Source organism: Cuculus canorus, chromosome 1 (genome assembly GCF_017976375.1).
Source record: "Cuculus canorus isolate bCucCan1 chromosome 1, bCucCan1.pri, whole genome shotgun sequence".
NCBI lineage: Eukaryota > Metazoa > Chordata > Aves > Cuculiformes > Cuculidae > Cuculus > Cuculus canorus.
The window spans coordinates 51379027-51401093 of record NC_071401.1 but is presented as its reverse complement, the minus strand read 5'-3'; the positions used below and the strand labels follow the sequence as shown (position 1 = coordinate 51401093).

Here is a 22067-nt window from a genome sequence, read left to right as displayed (position 1 = left end):
ACCTTTACAAACTGGAGAGGTTGCCGACTACTAAACCAACACTAAGCTTGATGAGACTATAAGCATGTCAAGCCATTTAACTGTGTATGCATGGAATTAATTTTTTTTATTATTATTTTTAGTTTTAACTGTACTGAAGGCTTTTACTCATTCTAATTGGTATTTTGCTGTAAAACTGTCACTGGTTTAATTGTTCTGTCCATTTGCTGACTGATGCTTTTTCCTAAATATGAGGAAATTGGTTCATTGAGAAAGTGCACCATTGTCCCAAATACCTGCCACTCCCTGGCACTCCTGCCCTAGGCACACATTTTGAAGCTGTGAAGTCAAAACGAACCTTTCTCCCTGTCACATTCCTCTTCAAGCCAGGAAGAGTTATTGGTTGTGTGTGACATCAGATCTCTTCCTGGGTTGCTTTTTATTCCTGTTTCTCCTCAAATTCTTTGGTACTGCATTCAGGGATGTTTGTACATAGATTTATGATTAATGTATAACTGCTTTTCAGGATCTTTAAATCTAACAAACCATTTCCAGCACTCCAGCTTGTTTTGTTTAGTGAGGAAAAGGAGTGCAATCTGATGAACTGGTCCCCCTGGAGCTTTCATGGAAGGCAGTGGGGGCTTGTTCTTGTGCTGAGGGGGAGCAGAACAGAATTTCCATCCCATCTCTTTTAGTTCGGAAGCATGAGTGTGCCTGGTTCACAGCTGGGGAGGGAAGGGATGGAGAGCCTTATTAAACTTTTCTCCAATCTAAGGTACTTCAATCATCAGTGAAGCGAATAAGAAAACTTCTGCCACTTCATCTGGTGCTGTCTGTCCCCATGTCTTTTTGTATTGAGTTTTTGTCTGACCAGAGCTTTTAGGTAGTGGTTAGAGGTGTGCAACCACTGTGACTATGGAAAATTATGCTAGACTTATCTGTGTGGTCACAGCAGCAACAGCTCTGTCAGATACTTTCTTATTAAAGAGCCTTCTTAGGTGGTACGCTCAGTAATGCAAAGAGCAAAGGGGCAGCAGCTTAGGTTTCATCTACCAGCCTAGAGTTTAGAAAAATATCATCTCAAATACATCTGCCCTCAAAGCAGAGTAACTGGGTTCTGGATGTCACAAGGTTCCCCTGGTGGCAGAGCCATCTGTGGAGGAGGCCTAAGAGAGAATAAGCCCTATAATGTTCCAAATATTGAAAAAGATGTGTTTTTTCTGGCTCCTAAGACATTTTAATTTCCAATAATAAACCTATAAACCTTGAGAACAATATAGCCCTTAACAACTGAGTTAGAGTGAGAGCTGTAGCTGTACATGAAATTTTCCAGCAGAATTTCAGTCGCCCTCAGTAATAGTTGATGTTTCCTCTCAGTTTCCATAATTGAATCGTCACTTCTTGGTACTCCACAGAGGAGGAACATGCCCAGAAGCATCTTGACATTACTGTACTCTTCCTTACTGTTAAAACACAGAGTACAGCGATGGGAATTTTTTCTTTTGAAGCAGATGCAGAACACTAAATGGTGTGAGTTTGTTACTGAACAGTTTCAGTAGAAAAGGAGTAGTGGAGAATATGTTGAGTCCCGTTTGTCTTCCTCACAGAGAAGGGAGCCCCCCTGTGTTAGGTTGAAGTCTCTAGGGATTTTAGGTCATCTTCTGCTGTCTATGTAGTCAACAAAGAAAGAGGCAGCAGGCAGTTCAGCTCTCTATCATTTGAATTGACCTCTGGGAAGGAGTTTCTTCATCAGCAGAAAAGTGATAATTTGAACTGTTTTATCCCTGGTAGTGGACATGTTTTAAAGCAGTATAGCTCAGCCAGCCCAAGTCTCCATAGGCACCGACCTCAGCACCAGTCTCTATGGGTTAACATCTGTGCACGACAGGAGCCTAGAGTAAAGCAGGTACTGCTGGTGGGATGGATCATGGCTGGCCAGCCAAGCAAAAAGCCCAGTCTATCCCTCTCTGGCTGGTCACCCACAGCTTGCCAGCATTCCCAAGAATACCTGCCACCAAATTACAGCAGGCAACTATGATGGGTGTTTTGACAGAATTATAGCTATTACGTATTTGATTTTAACCACTGGCTTCATTTAATTTAGCACATGGAACATGTATGTTGATGAGGAGTGATTTGAGATATGTGTGAAGCTAGGATGATAACCCATAGTTTCATGTCCTGTGGTTGTGTAAAACACCATTTTTGGTTTTTAGATTTTTTTTTTCACGTTAGCTTTCAATCAAGGTTTACCTTTTCCATTACCGTCCCTACTGCAGCACTTTCCTCAATATCTAGAGAGTAAACTAGATCAGTGGAGCCAAGAACCACTCCAGGTATTTTGGCATCATTGGGCTAATCTGGCATACAGTGATAAAGTGCATTCTCATTATTTGCCACTGCCATCAACTTGTGTTTGTTTCTCTTCCTAAACACTAGACTCGGAAAAGAATTGAAGCACATACTTAGTTCCTGCCCTCTCAACCAAGGATATAATTTTAATATATGCTCAAGCAATCCTTAGATAGACATCCTCTTGTTTGTATGTATATAGTTGGCTCCATTATATTTGAAAGATGGCCCAAGTCTGAATCTAAATAAATCACTTGAAGTACAAGTAAAGACAATTCCATGTTATCAGTCGCAAAGATTTAGGCCTCTGAAGTGCTGTGCAGGACCATTTGATATCTGGCAACTGACGTGTTAATAATTGCCTGTCAGTCAATGAAGCCTTCAGGGTAAAAGGTGTAAATAAGGTTGTTCTTCTCTCTTCTGCTTCTGTTTATATTCTGCAGTATGTAGTTCACGAGTAGAGCCTGTCTGAACCTACTTGTCTATGGCAGGAGGTCAGATGAAACAATGAGAAAAGACCATTTGGTTAATGCAGGTTATTTATTCCTCCATGAAAAAGAAAAAGTTGCAACACTGCAGTGACCCATCAGCATGACACATGTCCTGATTGATTGGCTATGGGGGAGAAACAAACTTTCATTTTCATTTCTTCATGATTTACTGACTTTCTCACAACAGAATGAGTTTGTTTCCTGCTTTTACCAGAGCAACATCCAATGTGTTGATCTTTATGGCTGTATTGGTTGTAATTAGGCTCCAGAATGTACAAATATAACAACGTTTTGAGTCCCTTTTGTAATATAGCCACTTTCTTAGACCTCGCTTTATTTTTCACTTGTTCAGCATATTGGTGGATGGGGTCTAACTGAGCTTTTGCTTGTAGGTCGTGGTGGTGGTTGGATTTTGTCACTGCTTATGTCCACATTGATACCAAAAAGGAGGATGTAGCATTTCAGCTTGCTGCAAAACAACTTTGAGAATGTCAGTGATGTGTTGATGTGCAAGTCTTTAATCAATGCAGTGTATACTCAATGCTGTGAGCCACCAGGCACATTTTGTGGTGATACTTTCCATAATACTTTTCCCAAGTTGTGTCTTCCAAGGGTAGATTAGGAAGTCTTTTTAATTCATTGTGCATTTGGTATTTTATAGTTCTAAATACTTGAGTTGTACTGGTAAAAATTCCAGTACATCAGAAGTTAGATCTAAGATTATAAATAGGTAGGTAGATATGTCAATATATCTATATCTATCTATTACAGATAGGTGCTATTTAACTTCTAGACTGTAATGCCTGTGAACTTCTCACAGAGGTGCAAATCATTTCTTTGCTGTCGTATGACAGGCATAGTGCCAGAATTTCTTTGTTTCCATGTTTGAGGTGATATCACTTTTCTTATGTCTTTTGTAATGTAGAGTTAAGTACTTTTAACCTTACAACCTTGCTATTAATCTGTTTCAATATTTCCTAATGATGAATTCCATTTCTTTTGAAAACACTGTATACAGTTGTGTGCTAGTGTCAATAAAATTGACATTTGTGGAACAAGCTGTGGCATTTTCTCCAATTTCACTGAACATTGATTTAGTGTGAAACTGTTGATAAATCCTTTCTTGCTAGCTGCAATAATACAGACCTTTATTTCAGACAAATACTGCTTTAACTTTGATTTATAATAGGTTATATAACTGTCATGATCACATAAACTGATCAATGTATTCTTTTTTTCCTTCTCTTTTCAAAGGAATGACATATAAACCTGAACTGGTTTGGAATTGGGAAATATTCATGTTCTAGCAATAAATCTTGAATTCTTACAGGAAATAAATAGGTTTTACTACTAGCCTAATTATCTTTATTGGTGCCTTTGTTTACTGGAGTATCTCAGCTGTGTTGTAGCAGTAGGAACACTTACCTATCATGATCTAGGGAGGACATAAAGAGATGATAGTAAATTGTATTTGACTTTAATTATATACAGTGATGTATGTGTCTTACATGTGATCCTAGACAGCCTATTAGCTCTGGTAATAGGGAGCTTGTCACATTCTTTTGGTTGGTTTTGAATGTATGATGCCAAAACAGTACAGACTGTAAATGTTCTTCCACATAACAGATCCATCTTCTAAAACAGGTTTAGATTTTCAGAGGTTTGGAGGAGGGGATAACTGCGAGAACACTGGGCATTTTTTGGCAATTCCTTTGTGCAGTCAGTACTCTGGCTGCCTCCCAGAAGACAAAATTCTAATTTCAGTAATATTTGATGTAGTGAATATGAATCCATGGAAGTGTCATTAATTGTCTAATTCTTTAATATTTTTAATCCAAAATTAAATGGGACTTTATATCTGTGATTACCTGAAGTTGTCATGCTTTGTGCGCTAAAAGTGTTGCTTTTCTTATGTAAATGTAATGCTAGCATTTCCATCCCAAACAATCAGAGGAGCATGCGAAGACCTACAAGGTATAATATACATACTTGTGTTGTGTGTAGAAATTGGGGGACTGGTAGTTTTCTCCTTTCATGTTAGATCCAACTGATCTTAGCAGCAACACTGCTGTAGAAAGTCATTGTTTCTTTTTCTCTAGACTTCCACTAGATAAATTTGTCCTAACTGCTGTCCTGTAGCTCCCTATGAAGTACTGATTTCAGTCTTTGAATTTCTACTTTTCTAGAAAGAATGGCACTCCTAGGGTGACTCCCTTATTGTTGTATTTATTCTCTTTCGTAGAGTAGATTGCAGTGGTGAAAAATTTGGTATTAATTTGATGTTTAGCAGTAAATATTGCAGCTCAGTCATGTATGCCTGGATCCCTTCCCTACAGAGACACTAATTTGAGCCAGTTTCATCAGCTAAAAGGATGCTCCAGTCCCTTGGTTAATGCAAGTGGATGCAGGTCCATTTAGACTAGTTTGAGGACCCAAAGGCTGTGTCTTGTAGGGTAATTTCACATGCTGCAACTTAAGATACTCTTTTTTTTTTTTGTACTTTCTAGGGGAAGCTTGTCCTAACTGATTTCTCTTTTACCATTTCTTTTAGCAGGTTCTCTGACTGGCAGCCCTCACCTTTCAGAGCTTTCCATCAATTCCCAAGGAGGACCATCAGTGGCAAATATGTCTTTGTCTCCCAACTTGAGCCCTGATGCCAAGCAGTCATCTCCCTTGATCAGCCCTTTGCTGAATGACCCATCATGCATCAGGACTGATGATGAGGAAGAGGTCAAGAAAAAGGTAAGGTGGAAGCAGTTGGCCTTGGCTTTTTTGTTTGTCTTGTCTCTACTGCTGTTTGTTAAAGTGTCTAATATCTAGATCCCCTGTAGATTCCTTATCATAGATCCACACAAATAACTTGAGTCGGTTTACTTGGTATCTGCTGTCCTCAGTCATAGTGTGTCCAAGAGCATCCCTGTGCTCTTGAGGCCAAACTCAACAATTTGGAGCGGATCTGGCCAGAAACATAGAACTGCTGTGGCTGAGGGCTCAGTGCCCTGCATTCATACTCCTCAACAGACGTGCAGAGGTTAGGGACCCCAGCTCCTCTTTAAGTAGCAGAGAGAAGATGGGTAGCTCTGTGTCCCTAAGGTTAATGTTAGATAAATCTGGGCCAGTCCTGTTTGTTGCAACCTTTAAGAGCTGGTTTCGACGGGATCTCCTCGAAATCTAGCTTGTTCTTAAGGAGTGGAGTTTGGTAGTTTGTTGTAACAAAACAGTCAACTCTGATGTATCATTGGAGGGAAAATTTCCAGGTGACAAAAGGAAAAGGAACAGCATTGAGCCTGTGCAGGAGCCTGTGCCTAGCTCTCCAGTCTGTCTCCCCTGGGAGCACCACTGGGACCATTTGGTTTGGGGAGTAGAAAGTGCTGTCTTTGAGCCACAGCCTTCAGCATTCATCTGTGAGTGTTGGCTCAGCCCCATCATTGCAGCACAGCCATAAGGGAGCATCCAAAACTGCTTTTTGAAGACAGAAGTGAGACTGTCACAGCCAGAGTGTTCTCAGTGTCTGCTGACTCCTACCTCCTGTGCTGCAGGGTGAGAGGGTGTTGATTTTGTCCCTCTGTTGCCTGCTTTTTCTCCTGAGCTTGGAGCATCTCCAGGGGTAGAAGGCAGGAACTCAGGTGGCTTTACTGGAAAGTGAGAGCATGTGTAAGGAAGATCTCTTTTACCACAGTGCATACTTCGCAAGATATGTGAGAGAAATTTGAGAAACTAAGAATCAGTTAAAAGACTCATGATTCTCTGTGTCAGTCCAGGTTACAGCAGCCAGGGACAGCTGTAAGTTATACCAGGGTATGATGGTTCCTCTGGAGTTGTATACTGACTAGCAAATGTCCATACAGTCTTCCCTTGCACCCTTTTCTAGTGCGTTCTCTGCTTCTTTGGTGTTCAGGGAGGATACGTAGAAGCAAAAGATCTATGGATGTTTTGCTCTTCCTTTTTGTTTCCTGAGCAACACAGGGCAAGATCAATTCGAATCCTTCCGCTCTGCAGAATTAGGAGATCAAAACCACTTTTGGCTCCTGGATAACACAGGAGGATTTGGGACCTTTTTCCCAAAATTTGAAATTTGTTGCTTACCCTAAAATTTTTCCCATCTGCTACTGTTAGGTTGTCCAGCTGCACTGGGGAACTCTTAAGGATTTCTTTTTTGTTGTTTTTTTAGAGAAATTTTAGTGTGGATTCTTACCCTGATAATGAAACATAATAATCGGGCACTATTTTTTTTGTCATTTTGTCAAGTCTGACATTTGCCAAATTTGATTCAAATGATTATCTAGCCTGCAAAGGATTTCTTTGCGAACTTCAGAATACGTCCTGCTCTAGATATGTGGAATGAGATGAAAGGAACATCAGCACACCAAAGCCACAGAAAACACCTTAGCGGAAAAAAGGTCTCTCAAGAATCTGTAGAAAGTGCTTATTCTCTTGTGTTTGCAAGGAAGGATTGTTTACAGGGCTTCAGGGCTTAGAAACACTCAAGCATGAGTCACAGAAACCACAAGCAAGGGTCATTGGTTTGTAACTGTCTTGGTGATTGTTGTCCGCAGTTTTTTCCTACAGAAAGCAGCTCCATAAAAGCAGATGAAAACCTAATGTGTTTGCAATTTTCAGAGATTCCCGACTGAGAAAGCTTACTTCATTGCTAAAGAAGTAGCGACCACAGAACGAACATACCTGAAGGACCTTGAAGTCATCACATCGGTATGTTTACTTGAGCATTACTCATGAAGCATGTGAAGCTCTAGTCAGCACTAGTATTTCATCTGCTCCATTTAACATCTTAGCTGTTCCATGCTACTTTTATATTCTGCACTGTAGGTATTCTCCACAGTACACAAGAGTACAGCTCTGGGGAGGAAATAACAGAAAAAGCGGAAAGTAGAGGTTTGCACTGTGGTTAGTAACATGCACTATGAAACTGTATCAGGTTGAGGAACTTGGGACACAGTTCAGTTATTTTTTCTTGCTCTCATACTTTGTGGTTGTAATTACTAAAAATGCCTGTGGGTTTTCAGTGACTTCTCTTCTAACTGAAGTAGCTCCCTAGGGAGACATACAAACATTTTCTCCTGGATCAAATGCCCTCCATTGAATATGAAATATTATGGAGTACCTGTTTGAATGATTCTGATTTTTCAGTAAGTGAAACTGTCTGTTAAATGAGTCATTGATTTGATCAGAGGAGTGTGATTATTAAAATCACCAAGGCAAATACACACACACCAATAGTCTTGTTTAACTTCCAAGAGTAATGTGCACAAGGTTTGGCCTTAAATAACAGTTGTCTATAGAAGGCCACTGGATCCAAAACCTCTCATGGTATTTCAGCAGGGCTGTCAGCTCCAGACCTCCCAGCTCTTCAATCACTCATTGTGTGAAACTCTGTGAGGTGCATTGCCACCTTCTGCATTGAGTGTTGTGGTAATGAGGACATGCTGCAGGGGAGAGTCTGCTGATACCAGCTGGGAAACAGGAAGAGACTTCTCCCCAGCTTCTCATCTGTCCCAGGAGCCCACATGACAGACACAGCTGATCTGATGCCAGCTTAGACATAACCAATGTAGGCTGGAGCAGCATGGTTGTTACAAGCAGCAAGATAGCTGTGGCTCCACTGCCTACTTACCATGGCTTTCTAGGGAAGCCAGGCCGATGAGGGGAGAGGTCAGGTTCCATGGGGTGGTGCTCATCACTGGAGTCTCAACAGCAGGTATGCTGTCTTCATCTTCTGTTTCACCCAGTGACTGCAGAAACAGAAAGTTTTAGCTCTTCAGAGCTAAATCCCAGTTCCCACCCTGGGCTTTATTCTTGTGTTAGGCAAATTTGAATTTACTATGTCACCTGAAGGCATACAACTGGCTCTGAGCTACTTACTTATCAGGCCCACCAGCTGTGCCTCACAGGTGTCTGGCCCAGGAGGCCACTGGAAGTAAACAAGAAGCCAGTATCATTGGAAAAGACGGAAGAAACTAGTGTTCTGCATGGATTTTGAGATTTGGTAGGTGTGCAGTTCTTCAGCCTTAGCTTTGCTCACTGCAGAGATAAAGCTGGGAAGAGGGAGGCTTGGGAGAGTTCTTTCTTTATCCCAGGTCTGGGTCAGCTCCAACTGATGCAGTGTCAATGAAGACTTCTGTAACAGCCTTCTATGGTCCCAACAGCATTTTAGGCATAGCTGGAACCCCCCCAGTGAGTGAGGAGGGGTAGTAGTGTTAGCACAAGGAATATAATAGTCTGTGGCACTTTGGTGAGCCCCCAAGTCCTATGGCTTTACATCACTCTTGTGTCTACTAGAGTGAAATAAGCAGAAGGGGGAGCAAAACCGAGCAGAAGCCTATTGCAGTCTTAACAGTGCTTGATGCTGACTCTCCTATTTTCTGCTGTTAGCATCCTGCCTTGGAAGTGCAAATTACCTTCTACTTGTTCACTTTGCAAAGTGCATAATGTTCTGTGTCCACACACAACAAAGTGGGTTTGAGTGCTCACTGTACCAGCTCGCTGTCAAAGGGATTCGAGACAGAACTCAGCAAAAGGAAATGCAGAGCATATTTTTATTTTTACTGGAATGGTTGCAAGTGTTGCGAATGTTGCAATACTCTTTCTGTTGCAGCATTTGCAAATCAGTTTGTATTGACCAATCAGTTTGGGTTGAAAAGAATTTTGAAGATTCGATCATTGATGGCAAAGGAAAAGGGAGTTGTTTTTTTTTTAACTATGCGGGTCCTGACCACTGATAAGAGCACCACTTCAGCCTGTAGGAGTGTCAGGAGTAGCCTGGGTTGTATTCCTAGTGCCAGCTAAATAAGGTCCTTACTGGGTTAGGTGTATAAAGACAGCAAACAATCATGCCTGCTGCATTCCACCCTACTGATAATTTTGCTTCTTTTTTCTTTGTAGTGGTTTCAGAGTGCAGTGAGTAAAGAAGATTGCATGCCTGAAACACTGAAAAATCTTATTTTCTCCAACTTCGAACCTTTGCACAAATTTCACACGGGTTTTCTAAAGGAAATTGAGCAGAGACTTGCTCTGTGGTAAGATGTTTTTTATTTAGCTTTGTTATTTCATGCTGTTTAGCATTTTTGCATTCCCTAACTCTCTGTGATCACTATAGTGATTCATTTGTGAAAGTCACAGATGTTGGTTATTAACAGACTGGGTATGTTGAATCATTCTTTGTTTGTGTTTACTTGACAAACTCAGTTGTTAGGGTACCTCAGTCAGGTATGCAAATGAGATGATAATTCTGGATGAAGCTTTCTCTTGCCAAATGTCAGTGTTCCTCTATGGTGGCTTTTCTGAAAAACGTGTTGCAAGCAAGGCTTGCAGAGAGCGCGGCGAAGGACCAAGTTCTGTTTCCATCAAATAGGTGTAGGCTATGGGGGTTTCAGACAGCAGCTTCCTATTCTGCAGTACTACGGCTTTGACACTCTCAGGGTCTAGAGTGCACTTTACACAGAGACAGAGTGTTAGAAGAGGACACCAGATGAAAAAATTATCTATCCTTAGCATAATAGTGGCTGTAAAACATGGCATTTTAGTGAAATAGCTATGAAGTGACTAATTGTTCTCTGGCAAGACTCTTAATGCACCTCATTTGACCACTGATATCTGAGCAGAGGCAGCACACTTCTAGAAGCCTTCTCCTTGCTGCCATTAGACCTGACTAGATTGTCTTGCTCTGTGTAGGCATTTTTTGGTAGTTTATTTTTGGTGCTGGGAGTCCAACTTCTCTTTCTGAGTTAGAAAAGTGACAATGAGAAATTGTGTGAAAGCAGATCAGGCCTGGTGAGTGCTAATTAATTAATCAAACTAATTAATCAAAACAAAAGCAAAATGCAATCTTAGAGCGTGTAACTTTGACTATTCTGATGTGATGAGCAAGGTCATTGGTTGAGAGCACAACACATTGCGGACTAGTGCTATCCAAACCCACCCTGCACTGTTCCAGAATTAGCAGGAATTTTCTGGAAAGAGGGGAATGTGACACTGCCTCACAGAGCTGATGTCCTCACCCGGGACTCTGGTTGAAGCTTGCAGTAAGGTTACTCCTAAAGCATGTGCGACACAGCAACTCTGCCCATGATTTTAATCCATTCAGGATTCTTACTGGTGTTAGTTACTTTCCAGTAAGGAACATTTGTTGCAGGTACCTCAAGAAGGCTCTTGCTAATGTTATAAAATAGTGATTGTTTCTCCAACCGTTGTATAGGTTTATTGGTAGTTGTGGTTAATCCCTAAATAGCTGAGGTTAAGGTTACGTGGTGACCAAAGGAAAATTTATACGGTTAATAAAGGGACAAGTTCTGTTCTCTTAGGAAACCAATCTTATCTAGTGAGTTTGATGGTTGCTGATTCCTAGGGCACATGTTGAAAGAGATTCCCCCTGAATCCTCCTTGTTGCTGGGGGCATTACAGGTGGATGCCAGATTCGTGTTTGGGTGTGATGTTTTTCAAAACTTGTTTGATGCTGCACTAACAGCCTGCTGTTGAAAGACGGCATTGTAGTAAGTGGGGGAATGTATGTTAAAAGAAAAAAAAAATGTTTAGGCTTTTAGACTTTCCATGATTTTATTTTGTTTGTCCAAGTTCCTTTTCTTAGAGCTGAGTAAACCTTTTGTTTAGTAGCTTTTTGTTGTGTCTCCCTGGGACACAAGCCAGCAACACAACCACTTGCTCACCCCTTCTCGGTGGGGTAGGGGAGAGAATTGCAAGGGTAAAAGTGAGAAAACTTGTGGGTTAAGATAAAAACAGTTCAATAGGTAAAGCAAAACTAATGCACACAAGCAAAACCAAACAAGAAATTCATTCACTGCTTCCCATCGGCAGGCAGGTGTTTAACCATCTCCAGGAAAGCAAGGCTCCGTCACAGTTAACAGTTACTTGACAAGACAAACGCCATCACTCCAAATGCCTCACCCCTTCCCTTTTCTTCTCCCAGCCTTTTATTGTTGACCATGATATCATATGCTGTGGAATACCCTTTGGTCAGCTGGAGTCAGCTGTCCTAGCCGCATGCCCCCAACTTCTTGTGCACCTCCAGCCTGCTCACTGGTGGAGTGGTATGAGAGGGAGAAAAGGCCTTGACTCTGTGTAAGCACTGCTCAGCAGTGACTAAAACATAGAATCACCAACTTGATTGGGTTGGAAAAGACCTTTAAGATCATCAAGTCCACCCATAAACCAAATACTGCCAAGTCTGCCACTAAACCGAGTCTCTAAGTGCCACATCCATACATCTTCTAAATACCTCCAGGGATGGTGACTCCAGCACTTCCCTGGACAGCCTATTCCACTGCTTGACAACCCTCTCATTGTAATAATATTTCATAACATCTAACCTAAACCTCCTCTGATGCAGCTTGAGGCCATTTTCTCTCATCTTGTAACTTGTTACTTGGGAGAAGAGACCAACACCGGCCTCAACACAGCCTCCTTTCAGGTAGTTTTAGAGGATGACAAGGTCTCCCCTCAGCCTCCTTTTCTCCGCATTAAACAGCCCCAGTTCCTTCAGTCACTCCTTGTAAGACTTGTGCTCCAAACCCTTCACCAGCTTCCTCACCCTTGTCTGGACACACTCCAGCATCTCAATGTACTTCTTGCACTGAGGGGCCCAAAACTGAACAGGGTATTTGAGGTGCAGCCTCACCAGTGCCAAGTACAGGGCCACAATCACTTCACCGGTCCTGCTGGCCACACCATTCTTGATACAAGCCAAGATGCCATTGGCCTTCTTGGCCACTTGGGCACATGGTTGTCTCATACTCAGCCAGCTGTTGACCAGCACTGCCAGGTCCTTTTCCACCAGGCAGCTTTCCAGCAACTCTTCCCAAGCCCGTAGAGCTGCATGGGATTGTTGTGATCCCAGTGCAGGACCTGGCACTTGGCCTTGTTGAGCCCCATATAACTGACCTCAGCCCATCAATCCAGCCTGTCCAGGTCCCTCTGTTGAGCCTGCCTTTCCTCTAGCAGTTCAACACTCCTGCCAAACTTAGCGTCAGCAAATTTACCGAGGGAGCACTCAATCTCTTCCTCTAGATTACTGATAGTACATCCCTGACTTAGCACTGTTTTCAGCACAAATACAAAACACAACCCCATACAAACTATAATGAAGAGAATTAACTGTCCCAGTCAAAGCCAGTATGCAATGCTGTGGTTTCACAGAACTGTAAACATCAGCTTAAGGCTCCTGATATAATATTTAAACTGCAACTACCTTATGATATGAAGTGCTGACCTGCTACAAAGTTACTCTGCAATCCAAATTTGTTAAAAAATATTCTGCTGAGGTAACTGTGTCCCAGCTGGGCATCTCCTTCTGACTTTGCCAGCTCAGCTATTGCGTGTCCTTCCAGTTAGCGTAAAGCCATTGGGAATTGTCTGTCAGCTGCTCTGATTCATTTGGCAGAAATGCAGTCACCTTCTTGCCCCTGCTCTGTGTCCAGTTTGCAACCGACAGCATGGATTTACCTAAGTAATGCCACCATTGTAGATACTACTTGCTTTTCAAGTTCTGGAAGATTTGAACACGTGCCTTAGTAAGGGAGACGGATTTGCTAGCAGGTGTTATTTTGGAGGTGTTGGTGTTTTTATATTACGTGACAGATGCTGAAATAAGCTGCACGCAATAAACTATCCTATAGAGACTACTGTTTAATTAAGCACTGAGTGACAAAAATAAACAGCCCCTCAACGTGTAGAAGGAGCTGGTGGCAACGTGGTAGGGTATTTCCAGCAGTGTGCTCAAGGTCACTTAACTCAATGCCTGTACCATCATGATTGTACCTCTGTCTTCAACCCCAGGTGGTTTTTAACCAGCGGGTCTCTATTCACCACCACTGCCAGAGCCTCTGCATCAGCTATGTAGCTCCTCACAGGCCTGGCTGAGGTGGTGGCACTGCCGCAGGCAGGTGGAGGCAGGATTCAAGCCAACGCATTTAAATCTGAGTCTTCTATGTCAGCTCTTTTTAAATTTCCAGGCAGGTGGAGAATGGAGGAAGATGGGACCTTGTCCTGAGACATGAGCATGCTCTGCATTTGTCAGAGGGTGGGCCTTTCAATGAAGGGATTGAGGACTTTTTCAAACTACTGGAAGCCCCTAGCTACGAGGTGTGTGTTGCGGGAGCTTGTCTGAGAGGAAGGGCTTTCCACAAGCACTCATCTGTGATCCCCCAGTGAGCAGGATGCTGGGTTGTATCAGCTTAATATGCAGTTCAGCCTGCTCGCTCTGCCTAGACATCATTAGTGTGCTTGCCTAAGATTTGTTTCAAACCTTTGTGCTGTGTGTTGAAAGCTCTTACAGGAAGCCATTCCCTGGTCTCTTAGGACCTGGATCACATTGAAGCTGATGCCCTACAAATGAGGAGAGCAAGGCCAGGGGAGGATTGCACCTAATGATTGTTAGATGGTTCTGGGCTTTTAATTTGTTAAAACATCTATAGACTTCAAGTATTTGACTCAAAGAAGTTCAGGTTATGTACATTATTAAAAGCATCGCTGGCTTGCTGGAAGGCTCCTGAACCATTTGAATCTGCTGTCAAAGGCAGACGGTTTCCTACTGAACATCTTAGGGGCTGGTGTTCTTTTGATTCAGTTATAGATTCTGGCAGGTCTGATTTGTTTCTTTACACAATCCACCCCTTTTTCACTTTAGTACTGCATTTCCTCAGAGCAGCAGATCTCGTGTCTAGTGCACAGTGAGAAAGTTTTTAACAAGACATGAATTGATGCTGACACAGATAGCCAACTGCAGAAAATAGGAAGTTGCTGAGTTTTTCAAGGCCAGAGTTTGTTGCTGGCCATGAAACTGAACAGATTCCTGGTGGTTTTGTTGCCCAGCATCCTAAGATCAGTCATACCATGGTCTGGTGAGTGTCTCTGCCCTGCCTGTGCTGTTGCTGGGTCAGTGAAGTAGCCCATGAACCCTATCAGTTGCCCCAACTGTGCTGAGCCCTTTGTTCACGAGACTGACCATGTTCCTGGAACCAAGTGAAAATATCCCACTAGAGGCTCTGTGGTTTGAGGAGAGGAAGGATGACCTTTGGCACCAGGCAGGCATGGAGCTCTGCCCCCTCCCACAGTGAGGGAGGAGGAGAAAAGAAGAGCAGGAAGCTGCAAGAGATGGGAGAGGGAACAGTGCTATCAGGGCCAGGAGAGGTGCATGGAGCACCTGAGCACCCAGCTTCTGCCTACCAGGGCTCTTCCAGCCTCAGCAAGGCTTTAGGTGCAAGGCCAGGAGTTTCCAATGCTTTTTGCTGGGAGGAAATGTAGGATACGTATCTCAGTGACTTAAAGCTGGCTCCCATTTCCCAGGGCCTGAGAGATTTTATGTCAAGGAGGAGGAGATGTGGGCAGTGGAGGCAGAGCATGACATGCTTTGTTAACATCTGGCCAGTTGAAACTGAGAAGCCAGTTAGGTATTTGTCCTTCATTTATCTAAGCTGTTTCACAGGCTATTCGTTTGGGCCACAAACATCATTTTCCAGCCAAAAAAATTGAGCTCATCTTCCCACACCCCTTTAAATGTCTTTATTACAAGTTTCCAAACGTTTCTGTAAATTCTGAGGAAAGGTGGCAAATGGAAGATCATAAATTTCCCCCTCGGTTGACTGCTAAGCACTGCAGAGAGCAATGCTAGCACATGCCAAGATAGCCTTTTCTGCTCTAGGAAGGCTTATCAGGTAGTGTGAATCTGCATTTTGGGCATTATCCGTGTGCTAGGAAGAAAAAGTACTAGTAATTTCCAGAAATGCAGGCAGCCTTACCTTCTGCCAGGGAAGGCAGTAATTTGACTCCCAGCTCACAAGCAATTCCGAGGAAAGCTGCTACTCAGTGTTACCAGTTGTGTCTGAGAAATGTGTGGCTGGTGGTAATTTGGAAAAAAAAAAAAGCTCTTAGATCTTAGCATATGAAAGGAAGAGGCTCAATCAGGATTCAGGGAAGCCAGTTTGAAAACCTGTAATAAAAAGCACTTGAGGAGGTGTAAGAAGATGAGATAAATGTTGATTTATTAACCATTTTTTGTTTGGGAAGTAGTACTTGCAAAGAACAGCCTGATGAACAGTTTATATAAACAAGACAGCAGTCCTTATATGCCTTAAATGCACAAGTGCTGACTGTTCAGCAGGTTCTGCGTGCCTGGTGAAGAGAGATGAAGAGAACAGTTTCAAAAGTGTCTTTGTCCTGTGTATGGATATGAAGTATGTATTTGTAGTATAAATCTCAGAGTCACGCAGTGCAGATTCCTGAGACAAAGACATTAAGAGGAGCTCGTTGCCAGTGCATTGCACTCACTCTCGAGAGGGCAGCTTGCATGGCTGATGTCTGTTTTGGGTGCTTCTGGGGATTACAGCCATGCTACATCCAAATGAATTTGAAATGATGGGAGAGAAATAGTTTATCTACAATCTATTAGTCACACCCAGAGCTACATCGCATTCATCTCTGCAGCTCTCCCTGGCAGGATACAGCCACGATCGCCTCTGACAAGGTATGAAGCAGGTACCACAGCAAGGTATGAAATGTTGTTGTGTTTTCAGTATATTTCCCTGTGATGGTGTAACTTGCTTTGATTTCTTACCGTTTACAAGCATTAATGATGCGTACGTGTGCACACTCTCCGAAGGCTTGGTGGGACTCTAGGAAGCTCTAGTGGCTTCAGTACATTTCTTAGACTCTGAGCAGTGTTTCATGCACCACTTACTATTGAAAGGACAGCTGCAGCATCATCTGGAAAAGGCAGGGAAATAAGAGACACTGTGTAATAGCACGGTGTGAGCAGGGAAGAGAATGCTTTGCTTTTTTTGACTCTTCTTTTCCAGTTACAAAATGTTCCTCCTGTTCACAAGGCAGTTATGATGGAGAATGTTCGAGTTATTTCATAGTTTTAGAACTTTAGTTAGTAAGACTCATTAAACAGTCAGAAGTGTGTAAGTGCTCAAAGATAAGCTATAGTATCCAGGAGGAGGAAGATGCTGGTCCTGAGTAAGTAATGGAAGGGCACACACTGTAAATGTAATTTACAGCAATTGTGAGGGGTTTTGTTCTGCAGTTGAAGGGCTGCAATCAAAGTTTTTTTGTGTTCACCTGGGAAAAAATAAAATATGTTGAGATATCTCTCCTTCAATCACAGAATCAATCATAGAATCATAGTGTTACTTGGTTGGAAAAGACCTTGGAGATCATCGAGTCCAACCATGCTTGTCTGCTACTAAACCACATCCTTGCACATTTAATCTACCCACCTTTTAAATATCTCCAGGAATGGTGACTCAACCACCTCCCTTTGCCCTTCCTTGCCTTCCCACCATCGCCGTTGAATTTCTGTTCCTTCTAGCATTCCTAGATGATTGAGGTTAGAGTAGGCCATCTTGCTATTTTTTTCTCCATTCATTTTTCAGTGACGTATGCTGAGAAGCTTATGTAATTTGAAAATCTAGCATAGCTGCTTGTGCAGCCACTGTAAGTCAAACTCATGGCCATTTTAGTAATACTTATAAAGTAATGCCCGAGTTTCTTATCAGGTATAAAAATTGGTCTCCTTCTCCTTGCTTGCAATTGTACTCTTGCATTCCTGTAAAAAGGAAGGGCCTATTTGGTGAAAACTGGGTTCTGCATGATTTTCAGTGGCTTTAGACCTCCCCACACAATGTCAGTGGAGTGGGGGCACATTATGTGTGGGGAAAACAGCTCCTACATAGTCTTTGGAGCTGAGGGTCATAAATCACCTCCTGATGGAAATTTGTAAGAACTTAGTCCCTCGGCTCAGACCCCTGTCACTGGCAGATAGATACTGTGTTCAAACAGTGACCCGTGAAAATAAGGAGTAAGAAGAACAATTTAGCCATCGATGCACAACGAATGAGCAGCTTCTTCCTCCCCCCCAGCAAGCTGAGTGTTGTTAATCAAAACATACACCACAGGGAGAGCTCTCTTCACTGCTGCTCTGCTTTGGACTGTTGAAGCAGTAAGACACCATCTGACGGGTTGGCTGTTTCGTTCTTATTTTCATATTCCGTGTATTTGGATGCTGTTTTCTTAGGGTTTCTTTTCTTCTTGTTTACTTAGGATTTGCACATTGAAGCCCTGGGGAAGAGCAGAGTGTAGCATAGGGGTTACTTTGTGGAGTCCAGTCAGAGAGCTGGCTGGATCGGAGGATGGAGGCAGATGTGAAGCCGTCATGTTCTCCCATGACTGGCTTTACCTTTCCCTGCCCCTTTGCTCTACATCACAGCCTACATGCGTATGCACCATCCCCAGTGGGAAAATTCTCTCTGTTGCAAAATGCAGCATTTGCATAGAAACAAATAACCAAAGCAAGAAGAACGGTTGGAACAAGGAGCAATACTCAGCCATCACATTTCTGGATTTTTTTAGGGTTCTGTTCCTTCCAGCAGTGTACATCTATCTGCCTGCAGCACAGGTTACCTCTGTTGGCCTGGGCAGAGGGCTCTGGTATGATTCAACTCTACACTGTTCAGCAAGAAGCTGGATTTTGGGGCAACACCCTTCTCTCCCTCCTTGTCACTCTGCCAAGACGCAGGGTAGGATTTGAAAGCTCTCAGGCTGTTTAAAAAAAAAGCCTTGGACCAGTCTGTGGCCAAAGCAAATCAAGGGGAGTGGTCCTGATGCTTTCACGTGACTGATGTGATGAGATGCTGTGCAAGCAGTCAGTGCTGGCAGTGCTGAGTAGGGGCCAGGGGTCAACTTTTAGGAAATAAGGACCTGACTGTTCAATGAACAACAGCACTAAATATTAGCTGAAGTTCACAAAGTTACTGGAAGCAGTCCCTCTGGCTTGAGGTCGGCCTTCGAGTAGCTAGCTAGTAGGCAAGAAATGTGCAACAAGTATTCCAGCCAACCTTTATGTAGCCCTGAGGTCAGAAAAGCAACTTCTATTTAGATATAGCAGTCTGGAATAATCTGCTTAATGTTTATCTTGGCAGTAAATCAGAAGAGTACCAAACTGCTGAAGTCCATTAGATTAACTCAAGTGTCGAGACATTAAACAGGATCCAGGCAATGCCAGAGAGTGAAAGAATAACACATAAAGCAAGAATTCTTCTAGAGATAATTACCGAACACCACGTTGTTACTGGCAGCAGCACAAATTCATCTGGCTTCAGCATTTCTGGGATTGTGCGCAGAGGCACAGTGGGAACCATTTCAGATGGGATGCTGCATGCTGGCTGCGCAGGTGGAGGGCGGCTTTCTGTTGCTTCCTGCTAGTGCAGTGCTACTGCCTTGGACTTCAAATGGTTGTGGTTTTAAGTCGGGGCACTTTGATATGCACCACTTTGAGCAGGGCTTTAATGGCTGGAAAGTTTTATTTACAACTTCTCAGAAGAAATCTCAGAGGGGAGACCTGCTGGATGGATAAGACATGGGGGAGGGGGAAGGCAGGGAAGAACATAAATGGGAGATGACTTGACAGACAGAGGCTTCCTGAAGGGAGAAATTGGATATTGGACTTTTATCTTCAGGTAAACGTGGAAACTGTAGTCCTGTAATGTCCATGCAAACCTCTGCTGTTCTTGCACTATAGACCATTTCTTGGTCATGTTTTGACTCTGGCAGTATCTATAGAATCATAGAATCATGGAATGGTTTGGATTGGAAGGGACCATGAAGGTCATCCAGTCCGTAATGTGCTTTTGCAAAATTGGCAATGCTGATTAAAGTTACCAGTGACACAACCCAACTTCCTACTCCAGTGTAACCTTTAAGTTCAGAAAAAAACAGCAAATCTTTTTGAGAACTGTATTTTTCTTGCTTAAATAGGCATGTGAGTACCTGGGAGAGTTAACACAACAGGAAATAATTAAAGATAGCCAATGAAATGGGATATTGTTCAAATGAACATGGAACAATCCCTGGTTTATCAGCTGAGTCTCTTTACTGAAGGATAAAATAGGAAATGTTCCTGTGTAGTATTCGTAAGCTGTGCCCTCCACCTTTCCCAATTAGAAAGGCATGCAGAGAGATTATCCAGTGTGAACATAACTGTATTTAACTTTACAAAACAAAGAATACAGCTGAATATGCATCTATTGATGTAATAATATGGACTTAAAAAAAAAAATTCTACATGTCTTACCACTGAAAGTATATTCCTTCTATTCCTACCAACAGTTGCATCCTCTATGATTTGGTAAGTGTGGGACCTCTCTGGCTAAATTGCCAGTAATAAGGAATGCAGAGATTTACCATCTGGTTGTCTTAAAAGTCTGAACCACTGCGAGGGGGTGAAAAACAACATATCCGTTTAGCAGCAACACAAAACCAAGGGCCCATTATCACTGGGTTCATTTACAGCGTGGTTATATTTCTGTCCTCTTCCAAGGTAATGCATTTCTTTGGCTAAACTGCTGTTGCTAACAACAGGACTCTGTCTGTCTCGCAATTGTTAGATGTGGGAATTAAACTGAATTTAAAAAAATGAGGACAGTATATAAAAAAAACATGCTGTGGGAAACTTGGATGCAGTATTAGAAGTTGGAAACGGGAGGAGGACAGGGCTTTGCCCTACACCCCTTTAGCAATTTTCTTTTGAAAACCAAACTTGATTGGAACAGCTCTGTAACAGTTAGGTTCTTATATTAATTATTTTTCCTCCTGTGTTTTCAAAAAGATGGGTTTGGATCCAGTCAGAGCATGGTGTCCCTGTCTGTCTCACACGTGGGTTTAGAAGCAGGAATATCTTTTTCATCAGGAGCGGGGGTTCTTCCAAATGGAGCACCCACCGAAGTGCAGCTGAATGGGTGGGAGGGAGCAGTTTGCATTTTTAATACCAAAAGTGACATGCTGAGAGAAAGTTCCCTGCCAATTTGTTACACTTCTGAGTCAAACCCAGATGCTGAATGGATTAATTTCTTTTTTGCCCCACTGTCCCTTGCATAAGTAGAAAGCTTTTCAAAGGAGGAACACCTGTGGGTCCTGTGTCAGGGTGCAATCCTTGTTCCTGAGCAGAATTATTCTTCTGTTCTAAGCTACTTATTGTGATGGAATTTTGGTGTCTGTCTTTTTCTCAAGCCATTTCCAGCATTCTTTGGTGTGTTTAAAAAGGCCAGCAATTTTTTTTAAAGGTCTAACCCTTGTGTTAAGTGCTTGCCCTCCCTATTGTTAGCAGTGCAAGCCAGGCTGGGTGAAGGGTGTACCATACCTGGGAATTACATGTTCATTAGGAAGATTCCTCGAACGCTCCTGAGTGAGGGAGCATGGGGGTCAGGAATTTAAAAGAAATGAGCTATTGAGTTCTTTTCTGTGATTAAAAGTGATTGTGTGGTTTTATTGCATGACCGAAGTGTGTGATATTTCTGTCGTTGACAGGGAAGGCCGCTCTAATGCTCATATTAAAGGAGATTACCAAAGAATTGGAGATGTTATGCTAAAGAACATTCAGAGTATGAAGGTAGGAATGATCCTATAACTATTAAGCTTTGACATGGAATAGAATTATTGAGCTTTTAATTTTCTTATGATGTTGCCTCTTGTGCTGGTTTTTGCCAATTGTAATCAAAGCTTATACTGTAAAAATTTCCTTTGATGAAGTATCAAGTGTTTGGTGAGCACTGATATTTCAGAATTGCTAGCTGATTTTGAATTGTCCTGCCCCTTTTCTCAATCTCCTGTCTGAATATAGAACAACAAACACGGAAGTTCATGAACATTTCATATCCAGCTCTTTTTCCTTTCAAATAAGAGGGCAAAACGTAAGAATTTGTGTGGTTGAATACACTATTCAGACACAGAATACACTTAATTGTGCGTGCAAATGTAAGTGTTAAGGTATTGCAGGAGTAGTGAATGTAACCTGTATATTGATGTGATTTAGGAAACACATATTTGTGCACTACAGTGCCAAGTTAGATGAAAGGGTTTTGAATAAATACAAATAATTGCCTTTGATCTCTCTAAAGCTAGAAGCAAAAGTACGTGTATGAAGTGTAAATCTAGGTGTAAAGTTCAGCAGACTTTGCATCTGTTCTTCGTTTGGCCAGAGTAGCATTTTTTATGCTCCGTGTTACTGAACAGGCAGCTTGGAAGGAGGGCACGGGAGCCTGTGAAAACCCTACAAGCTTTTACAGTATAGATGGATAACACACAGCTGACTTTATTAATGCAGTTGTGCATCCAGGTCAGTGTGGGGCAAAACATGGCACTGCACCTTCAGCATGTGGCTCTCGGAGTGCTTTCAAAACTCTCCAATAAATCTTTCTTTAGTGTTTGCCACTTTGGCATTTC

The 22067-nt window shown here is 42.4% G+C and overlaps 1 protein-coding gene across 5 annotated transcripts in view; it reads left to right on the top strand.

Annotated features, from left to right (window-relative positions):
• FARP1 (FERM, ARH/RhoGEF and pleckstrin domain protein 1) overlaps window positions 1–22067 on the top strand; it is a 223677-nt gene that overhangs the window by 181805 nt on the left and 19805 nt on the right. For 3 of the 5 annotated variants that reach the window (XM_054056106.1, XM_054056104.1, XM_054056101.1), the window contains exons 14-17: window positions 5374–5564; window positions 7443–7532; window positions 9723–9856; window positions 21153–21234. In XM_054056106.1, coding sequence (XP_053912081.1) covers window positions 5374–5564; window positions 7443–7532; window positions 9723–9856; window positions 21153–21234 — 497 coding nt within the window. The remainder of the gene's footprint in view (window positions 1–5373; window positions 5565–7442; window positions 7533–9722; window positions 9857–21152; window positions 21235–22067) is intronic. The other 2 variants (XM_054056105.1, XM_054056103.1) reach the window with 1 other exon arrangement.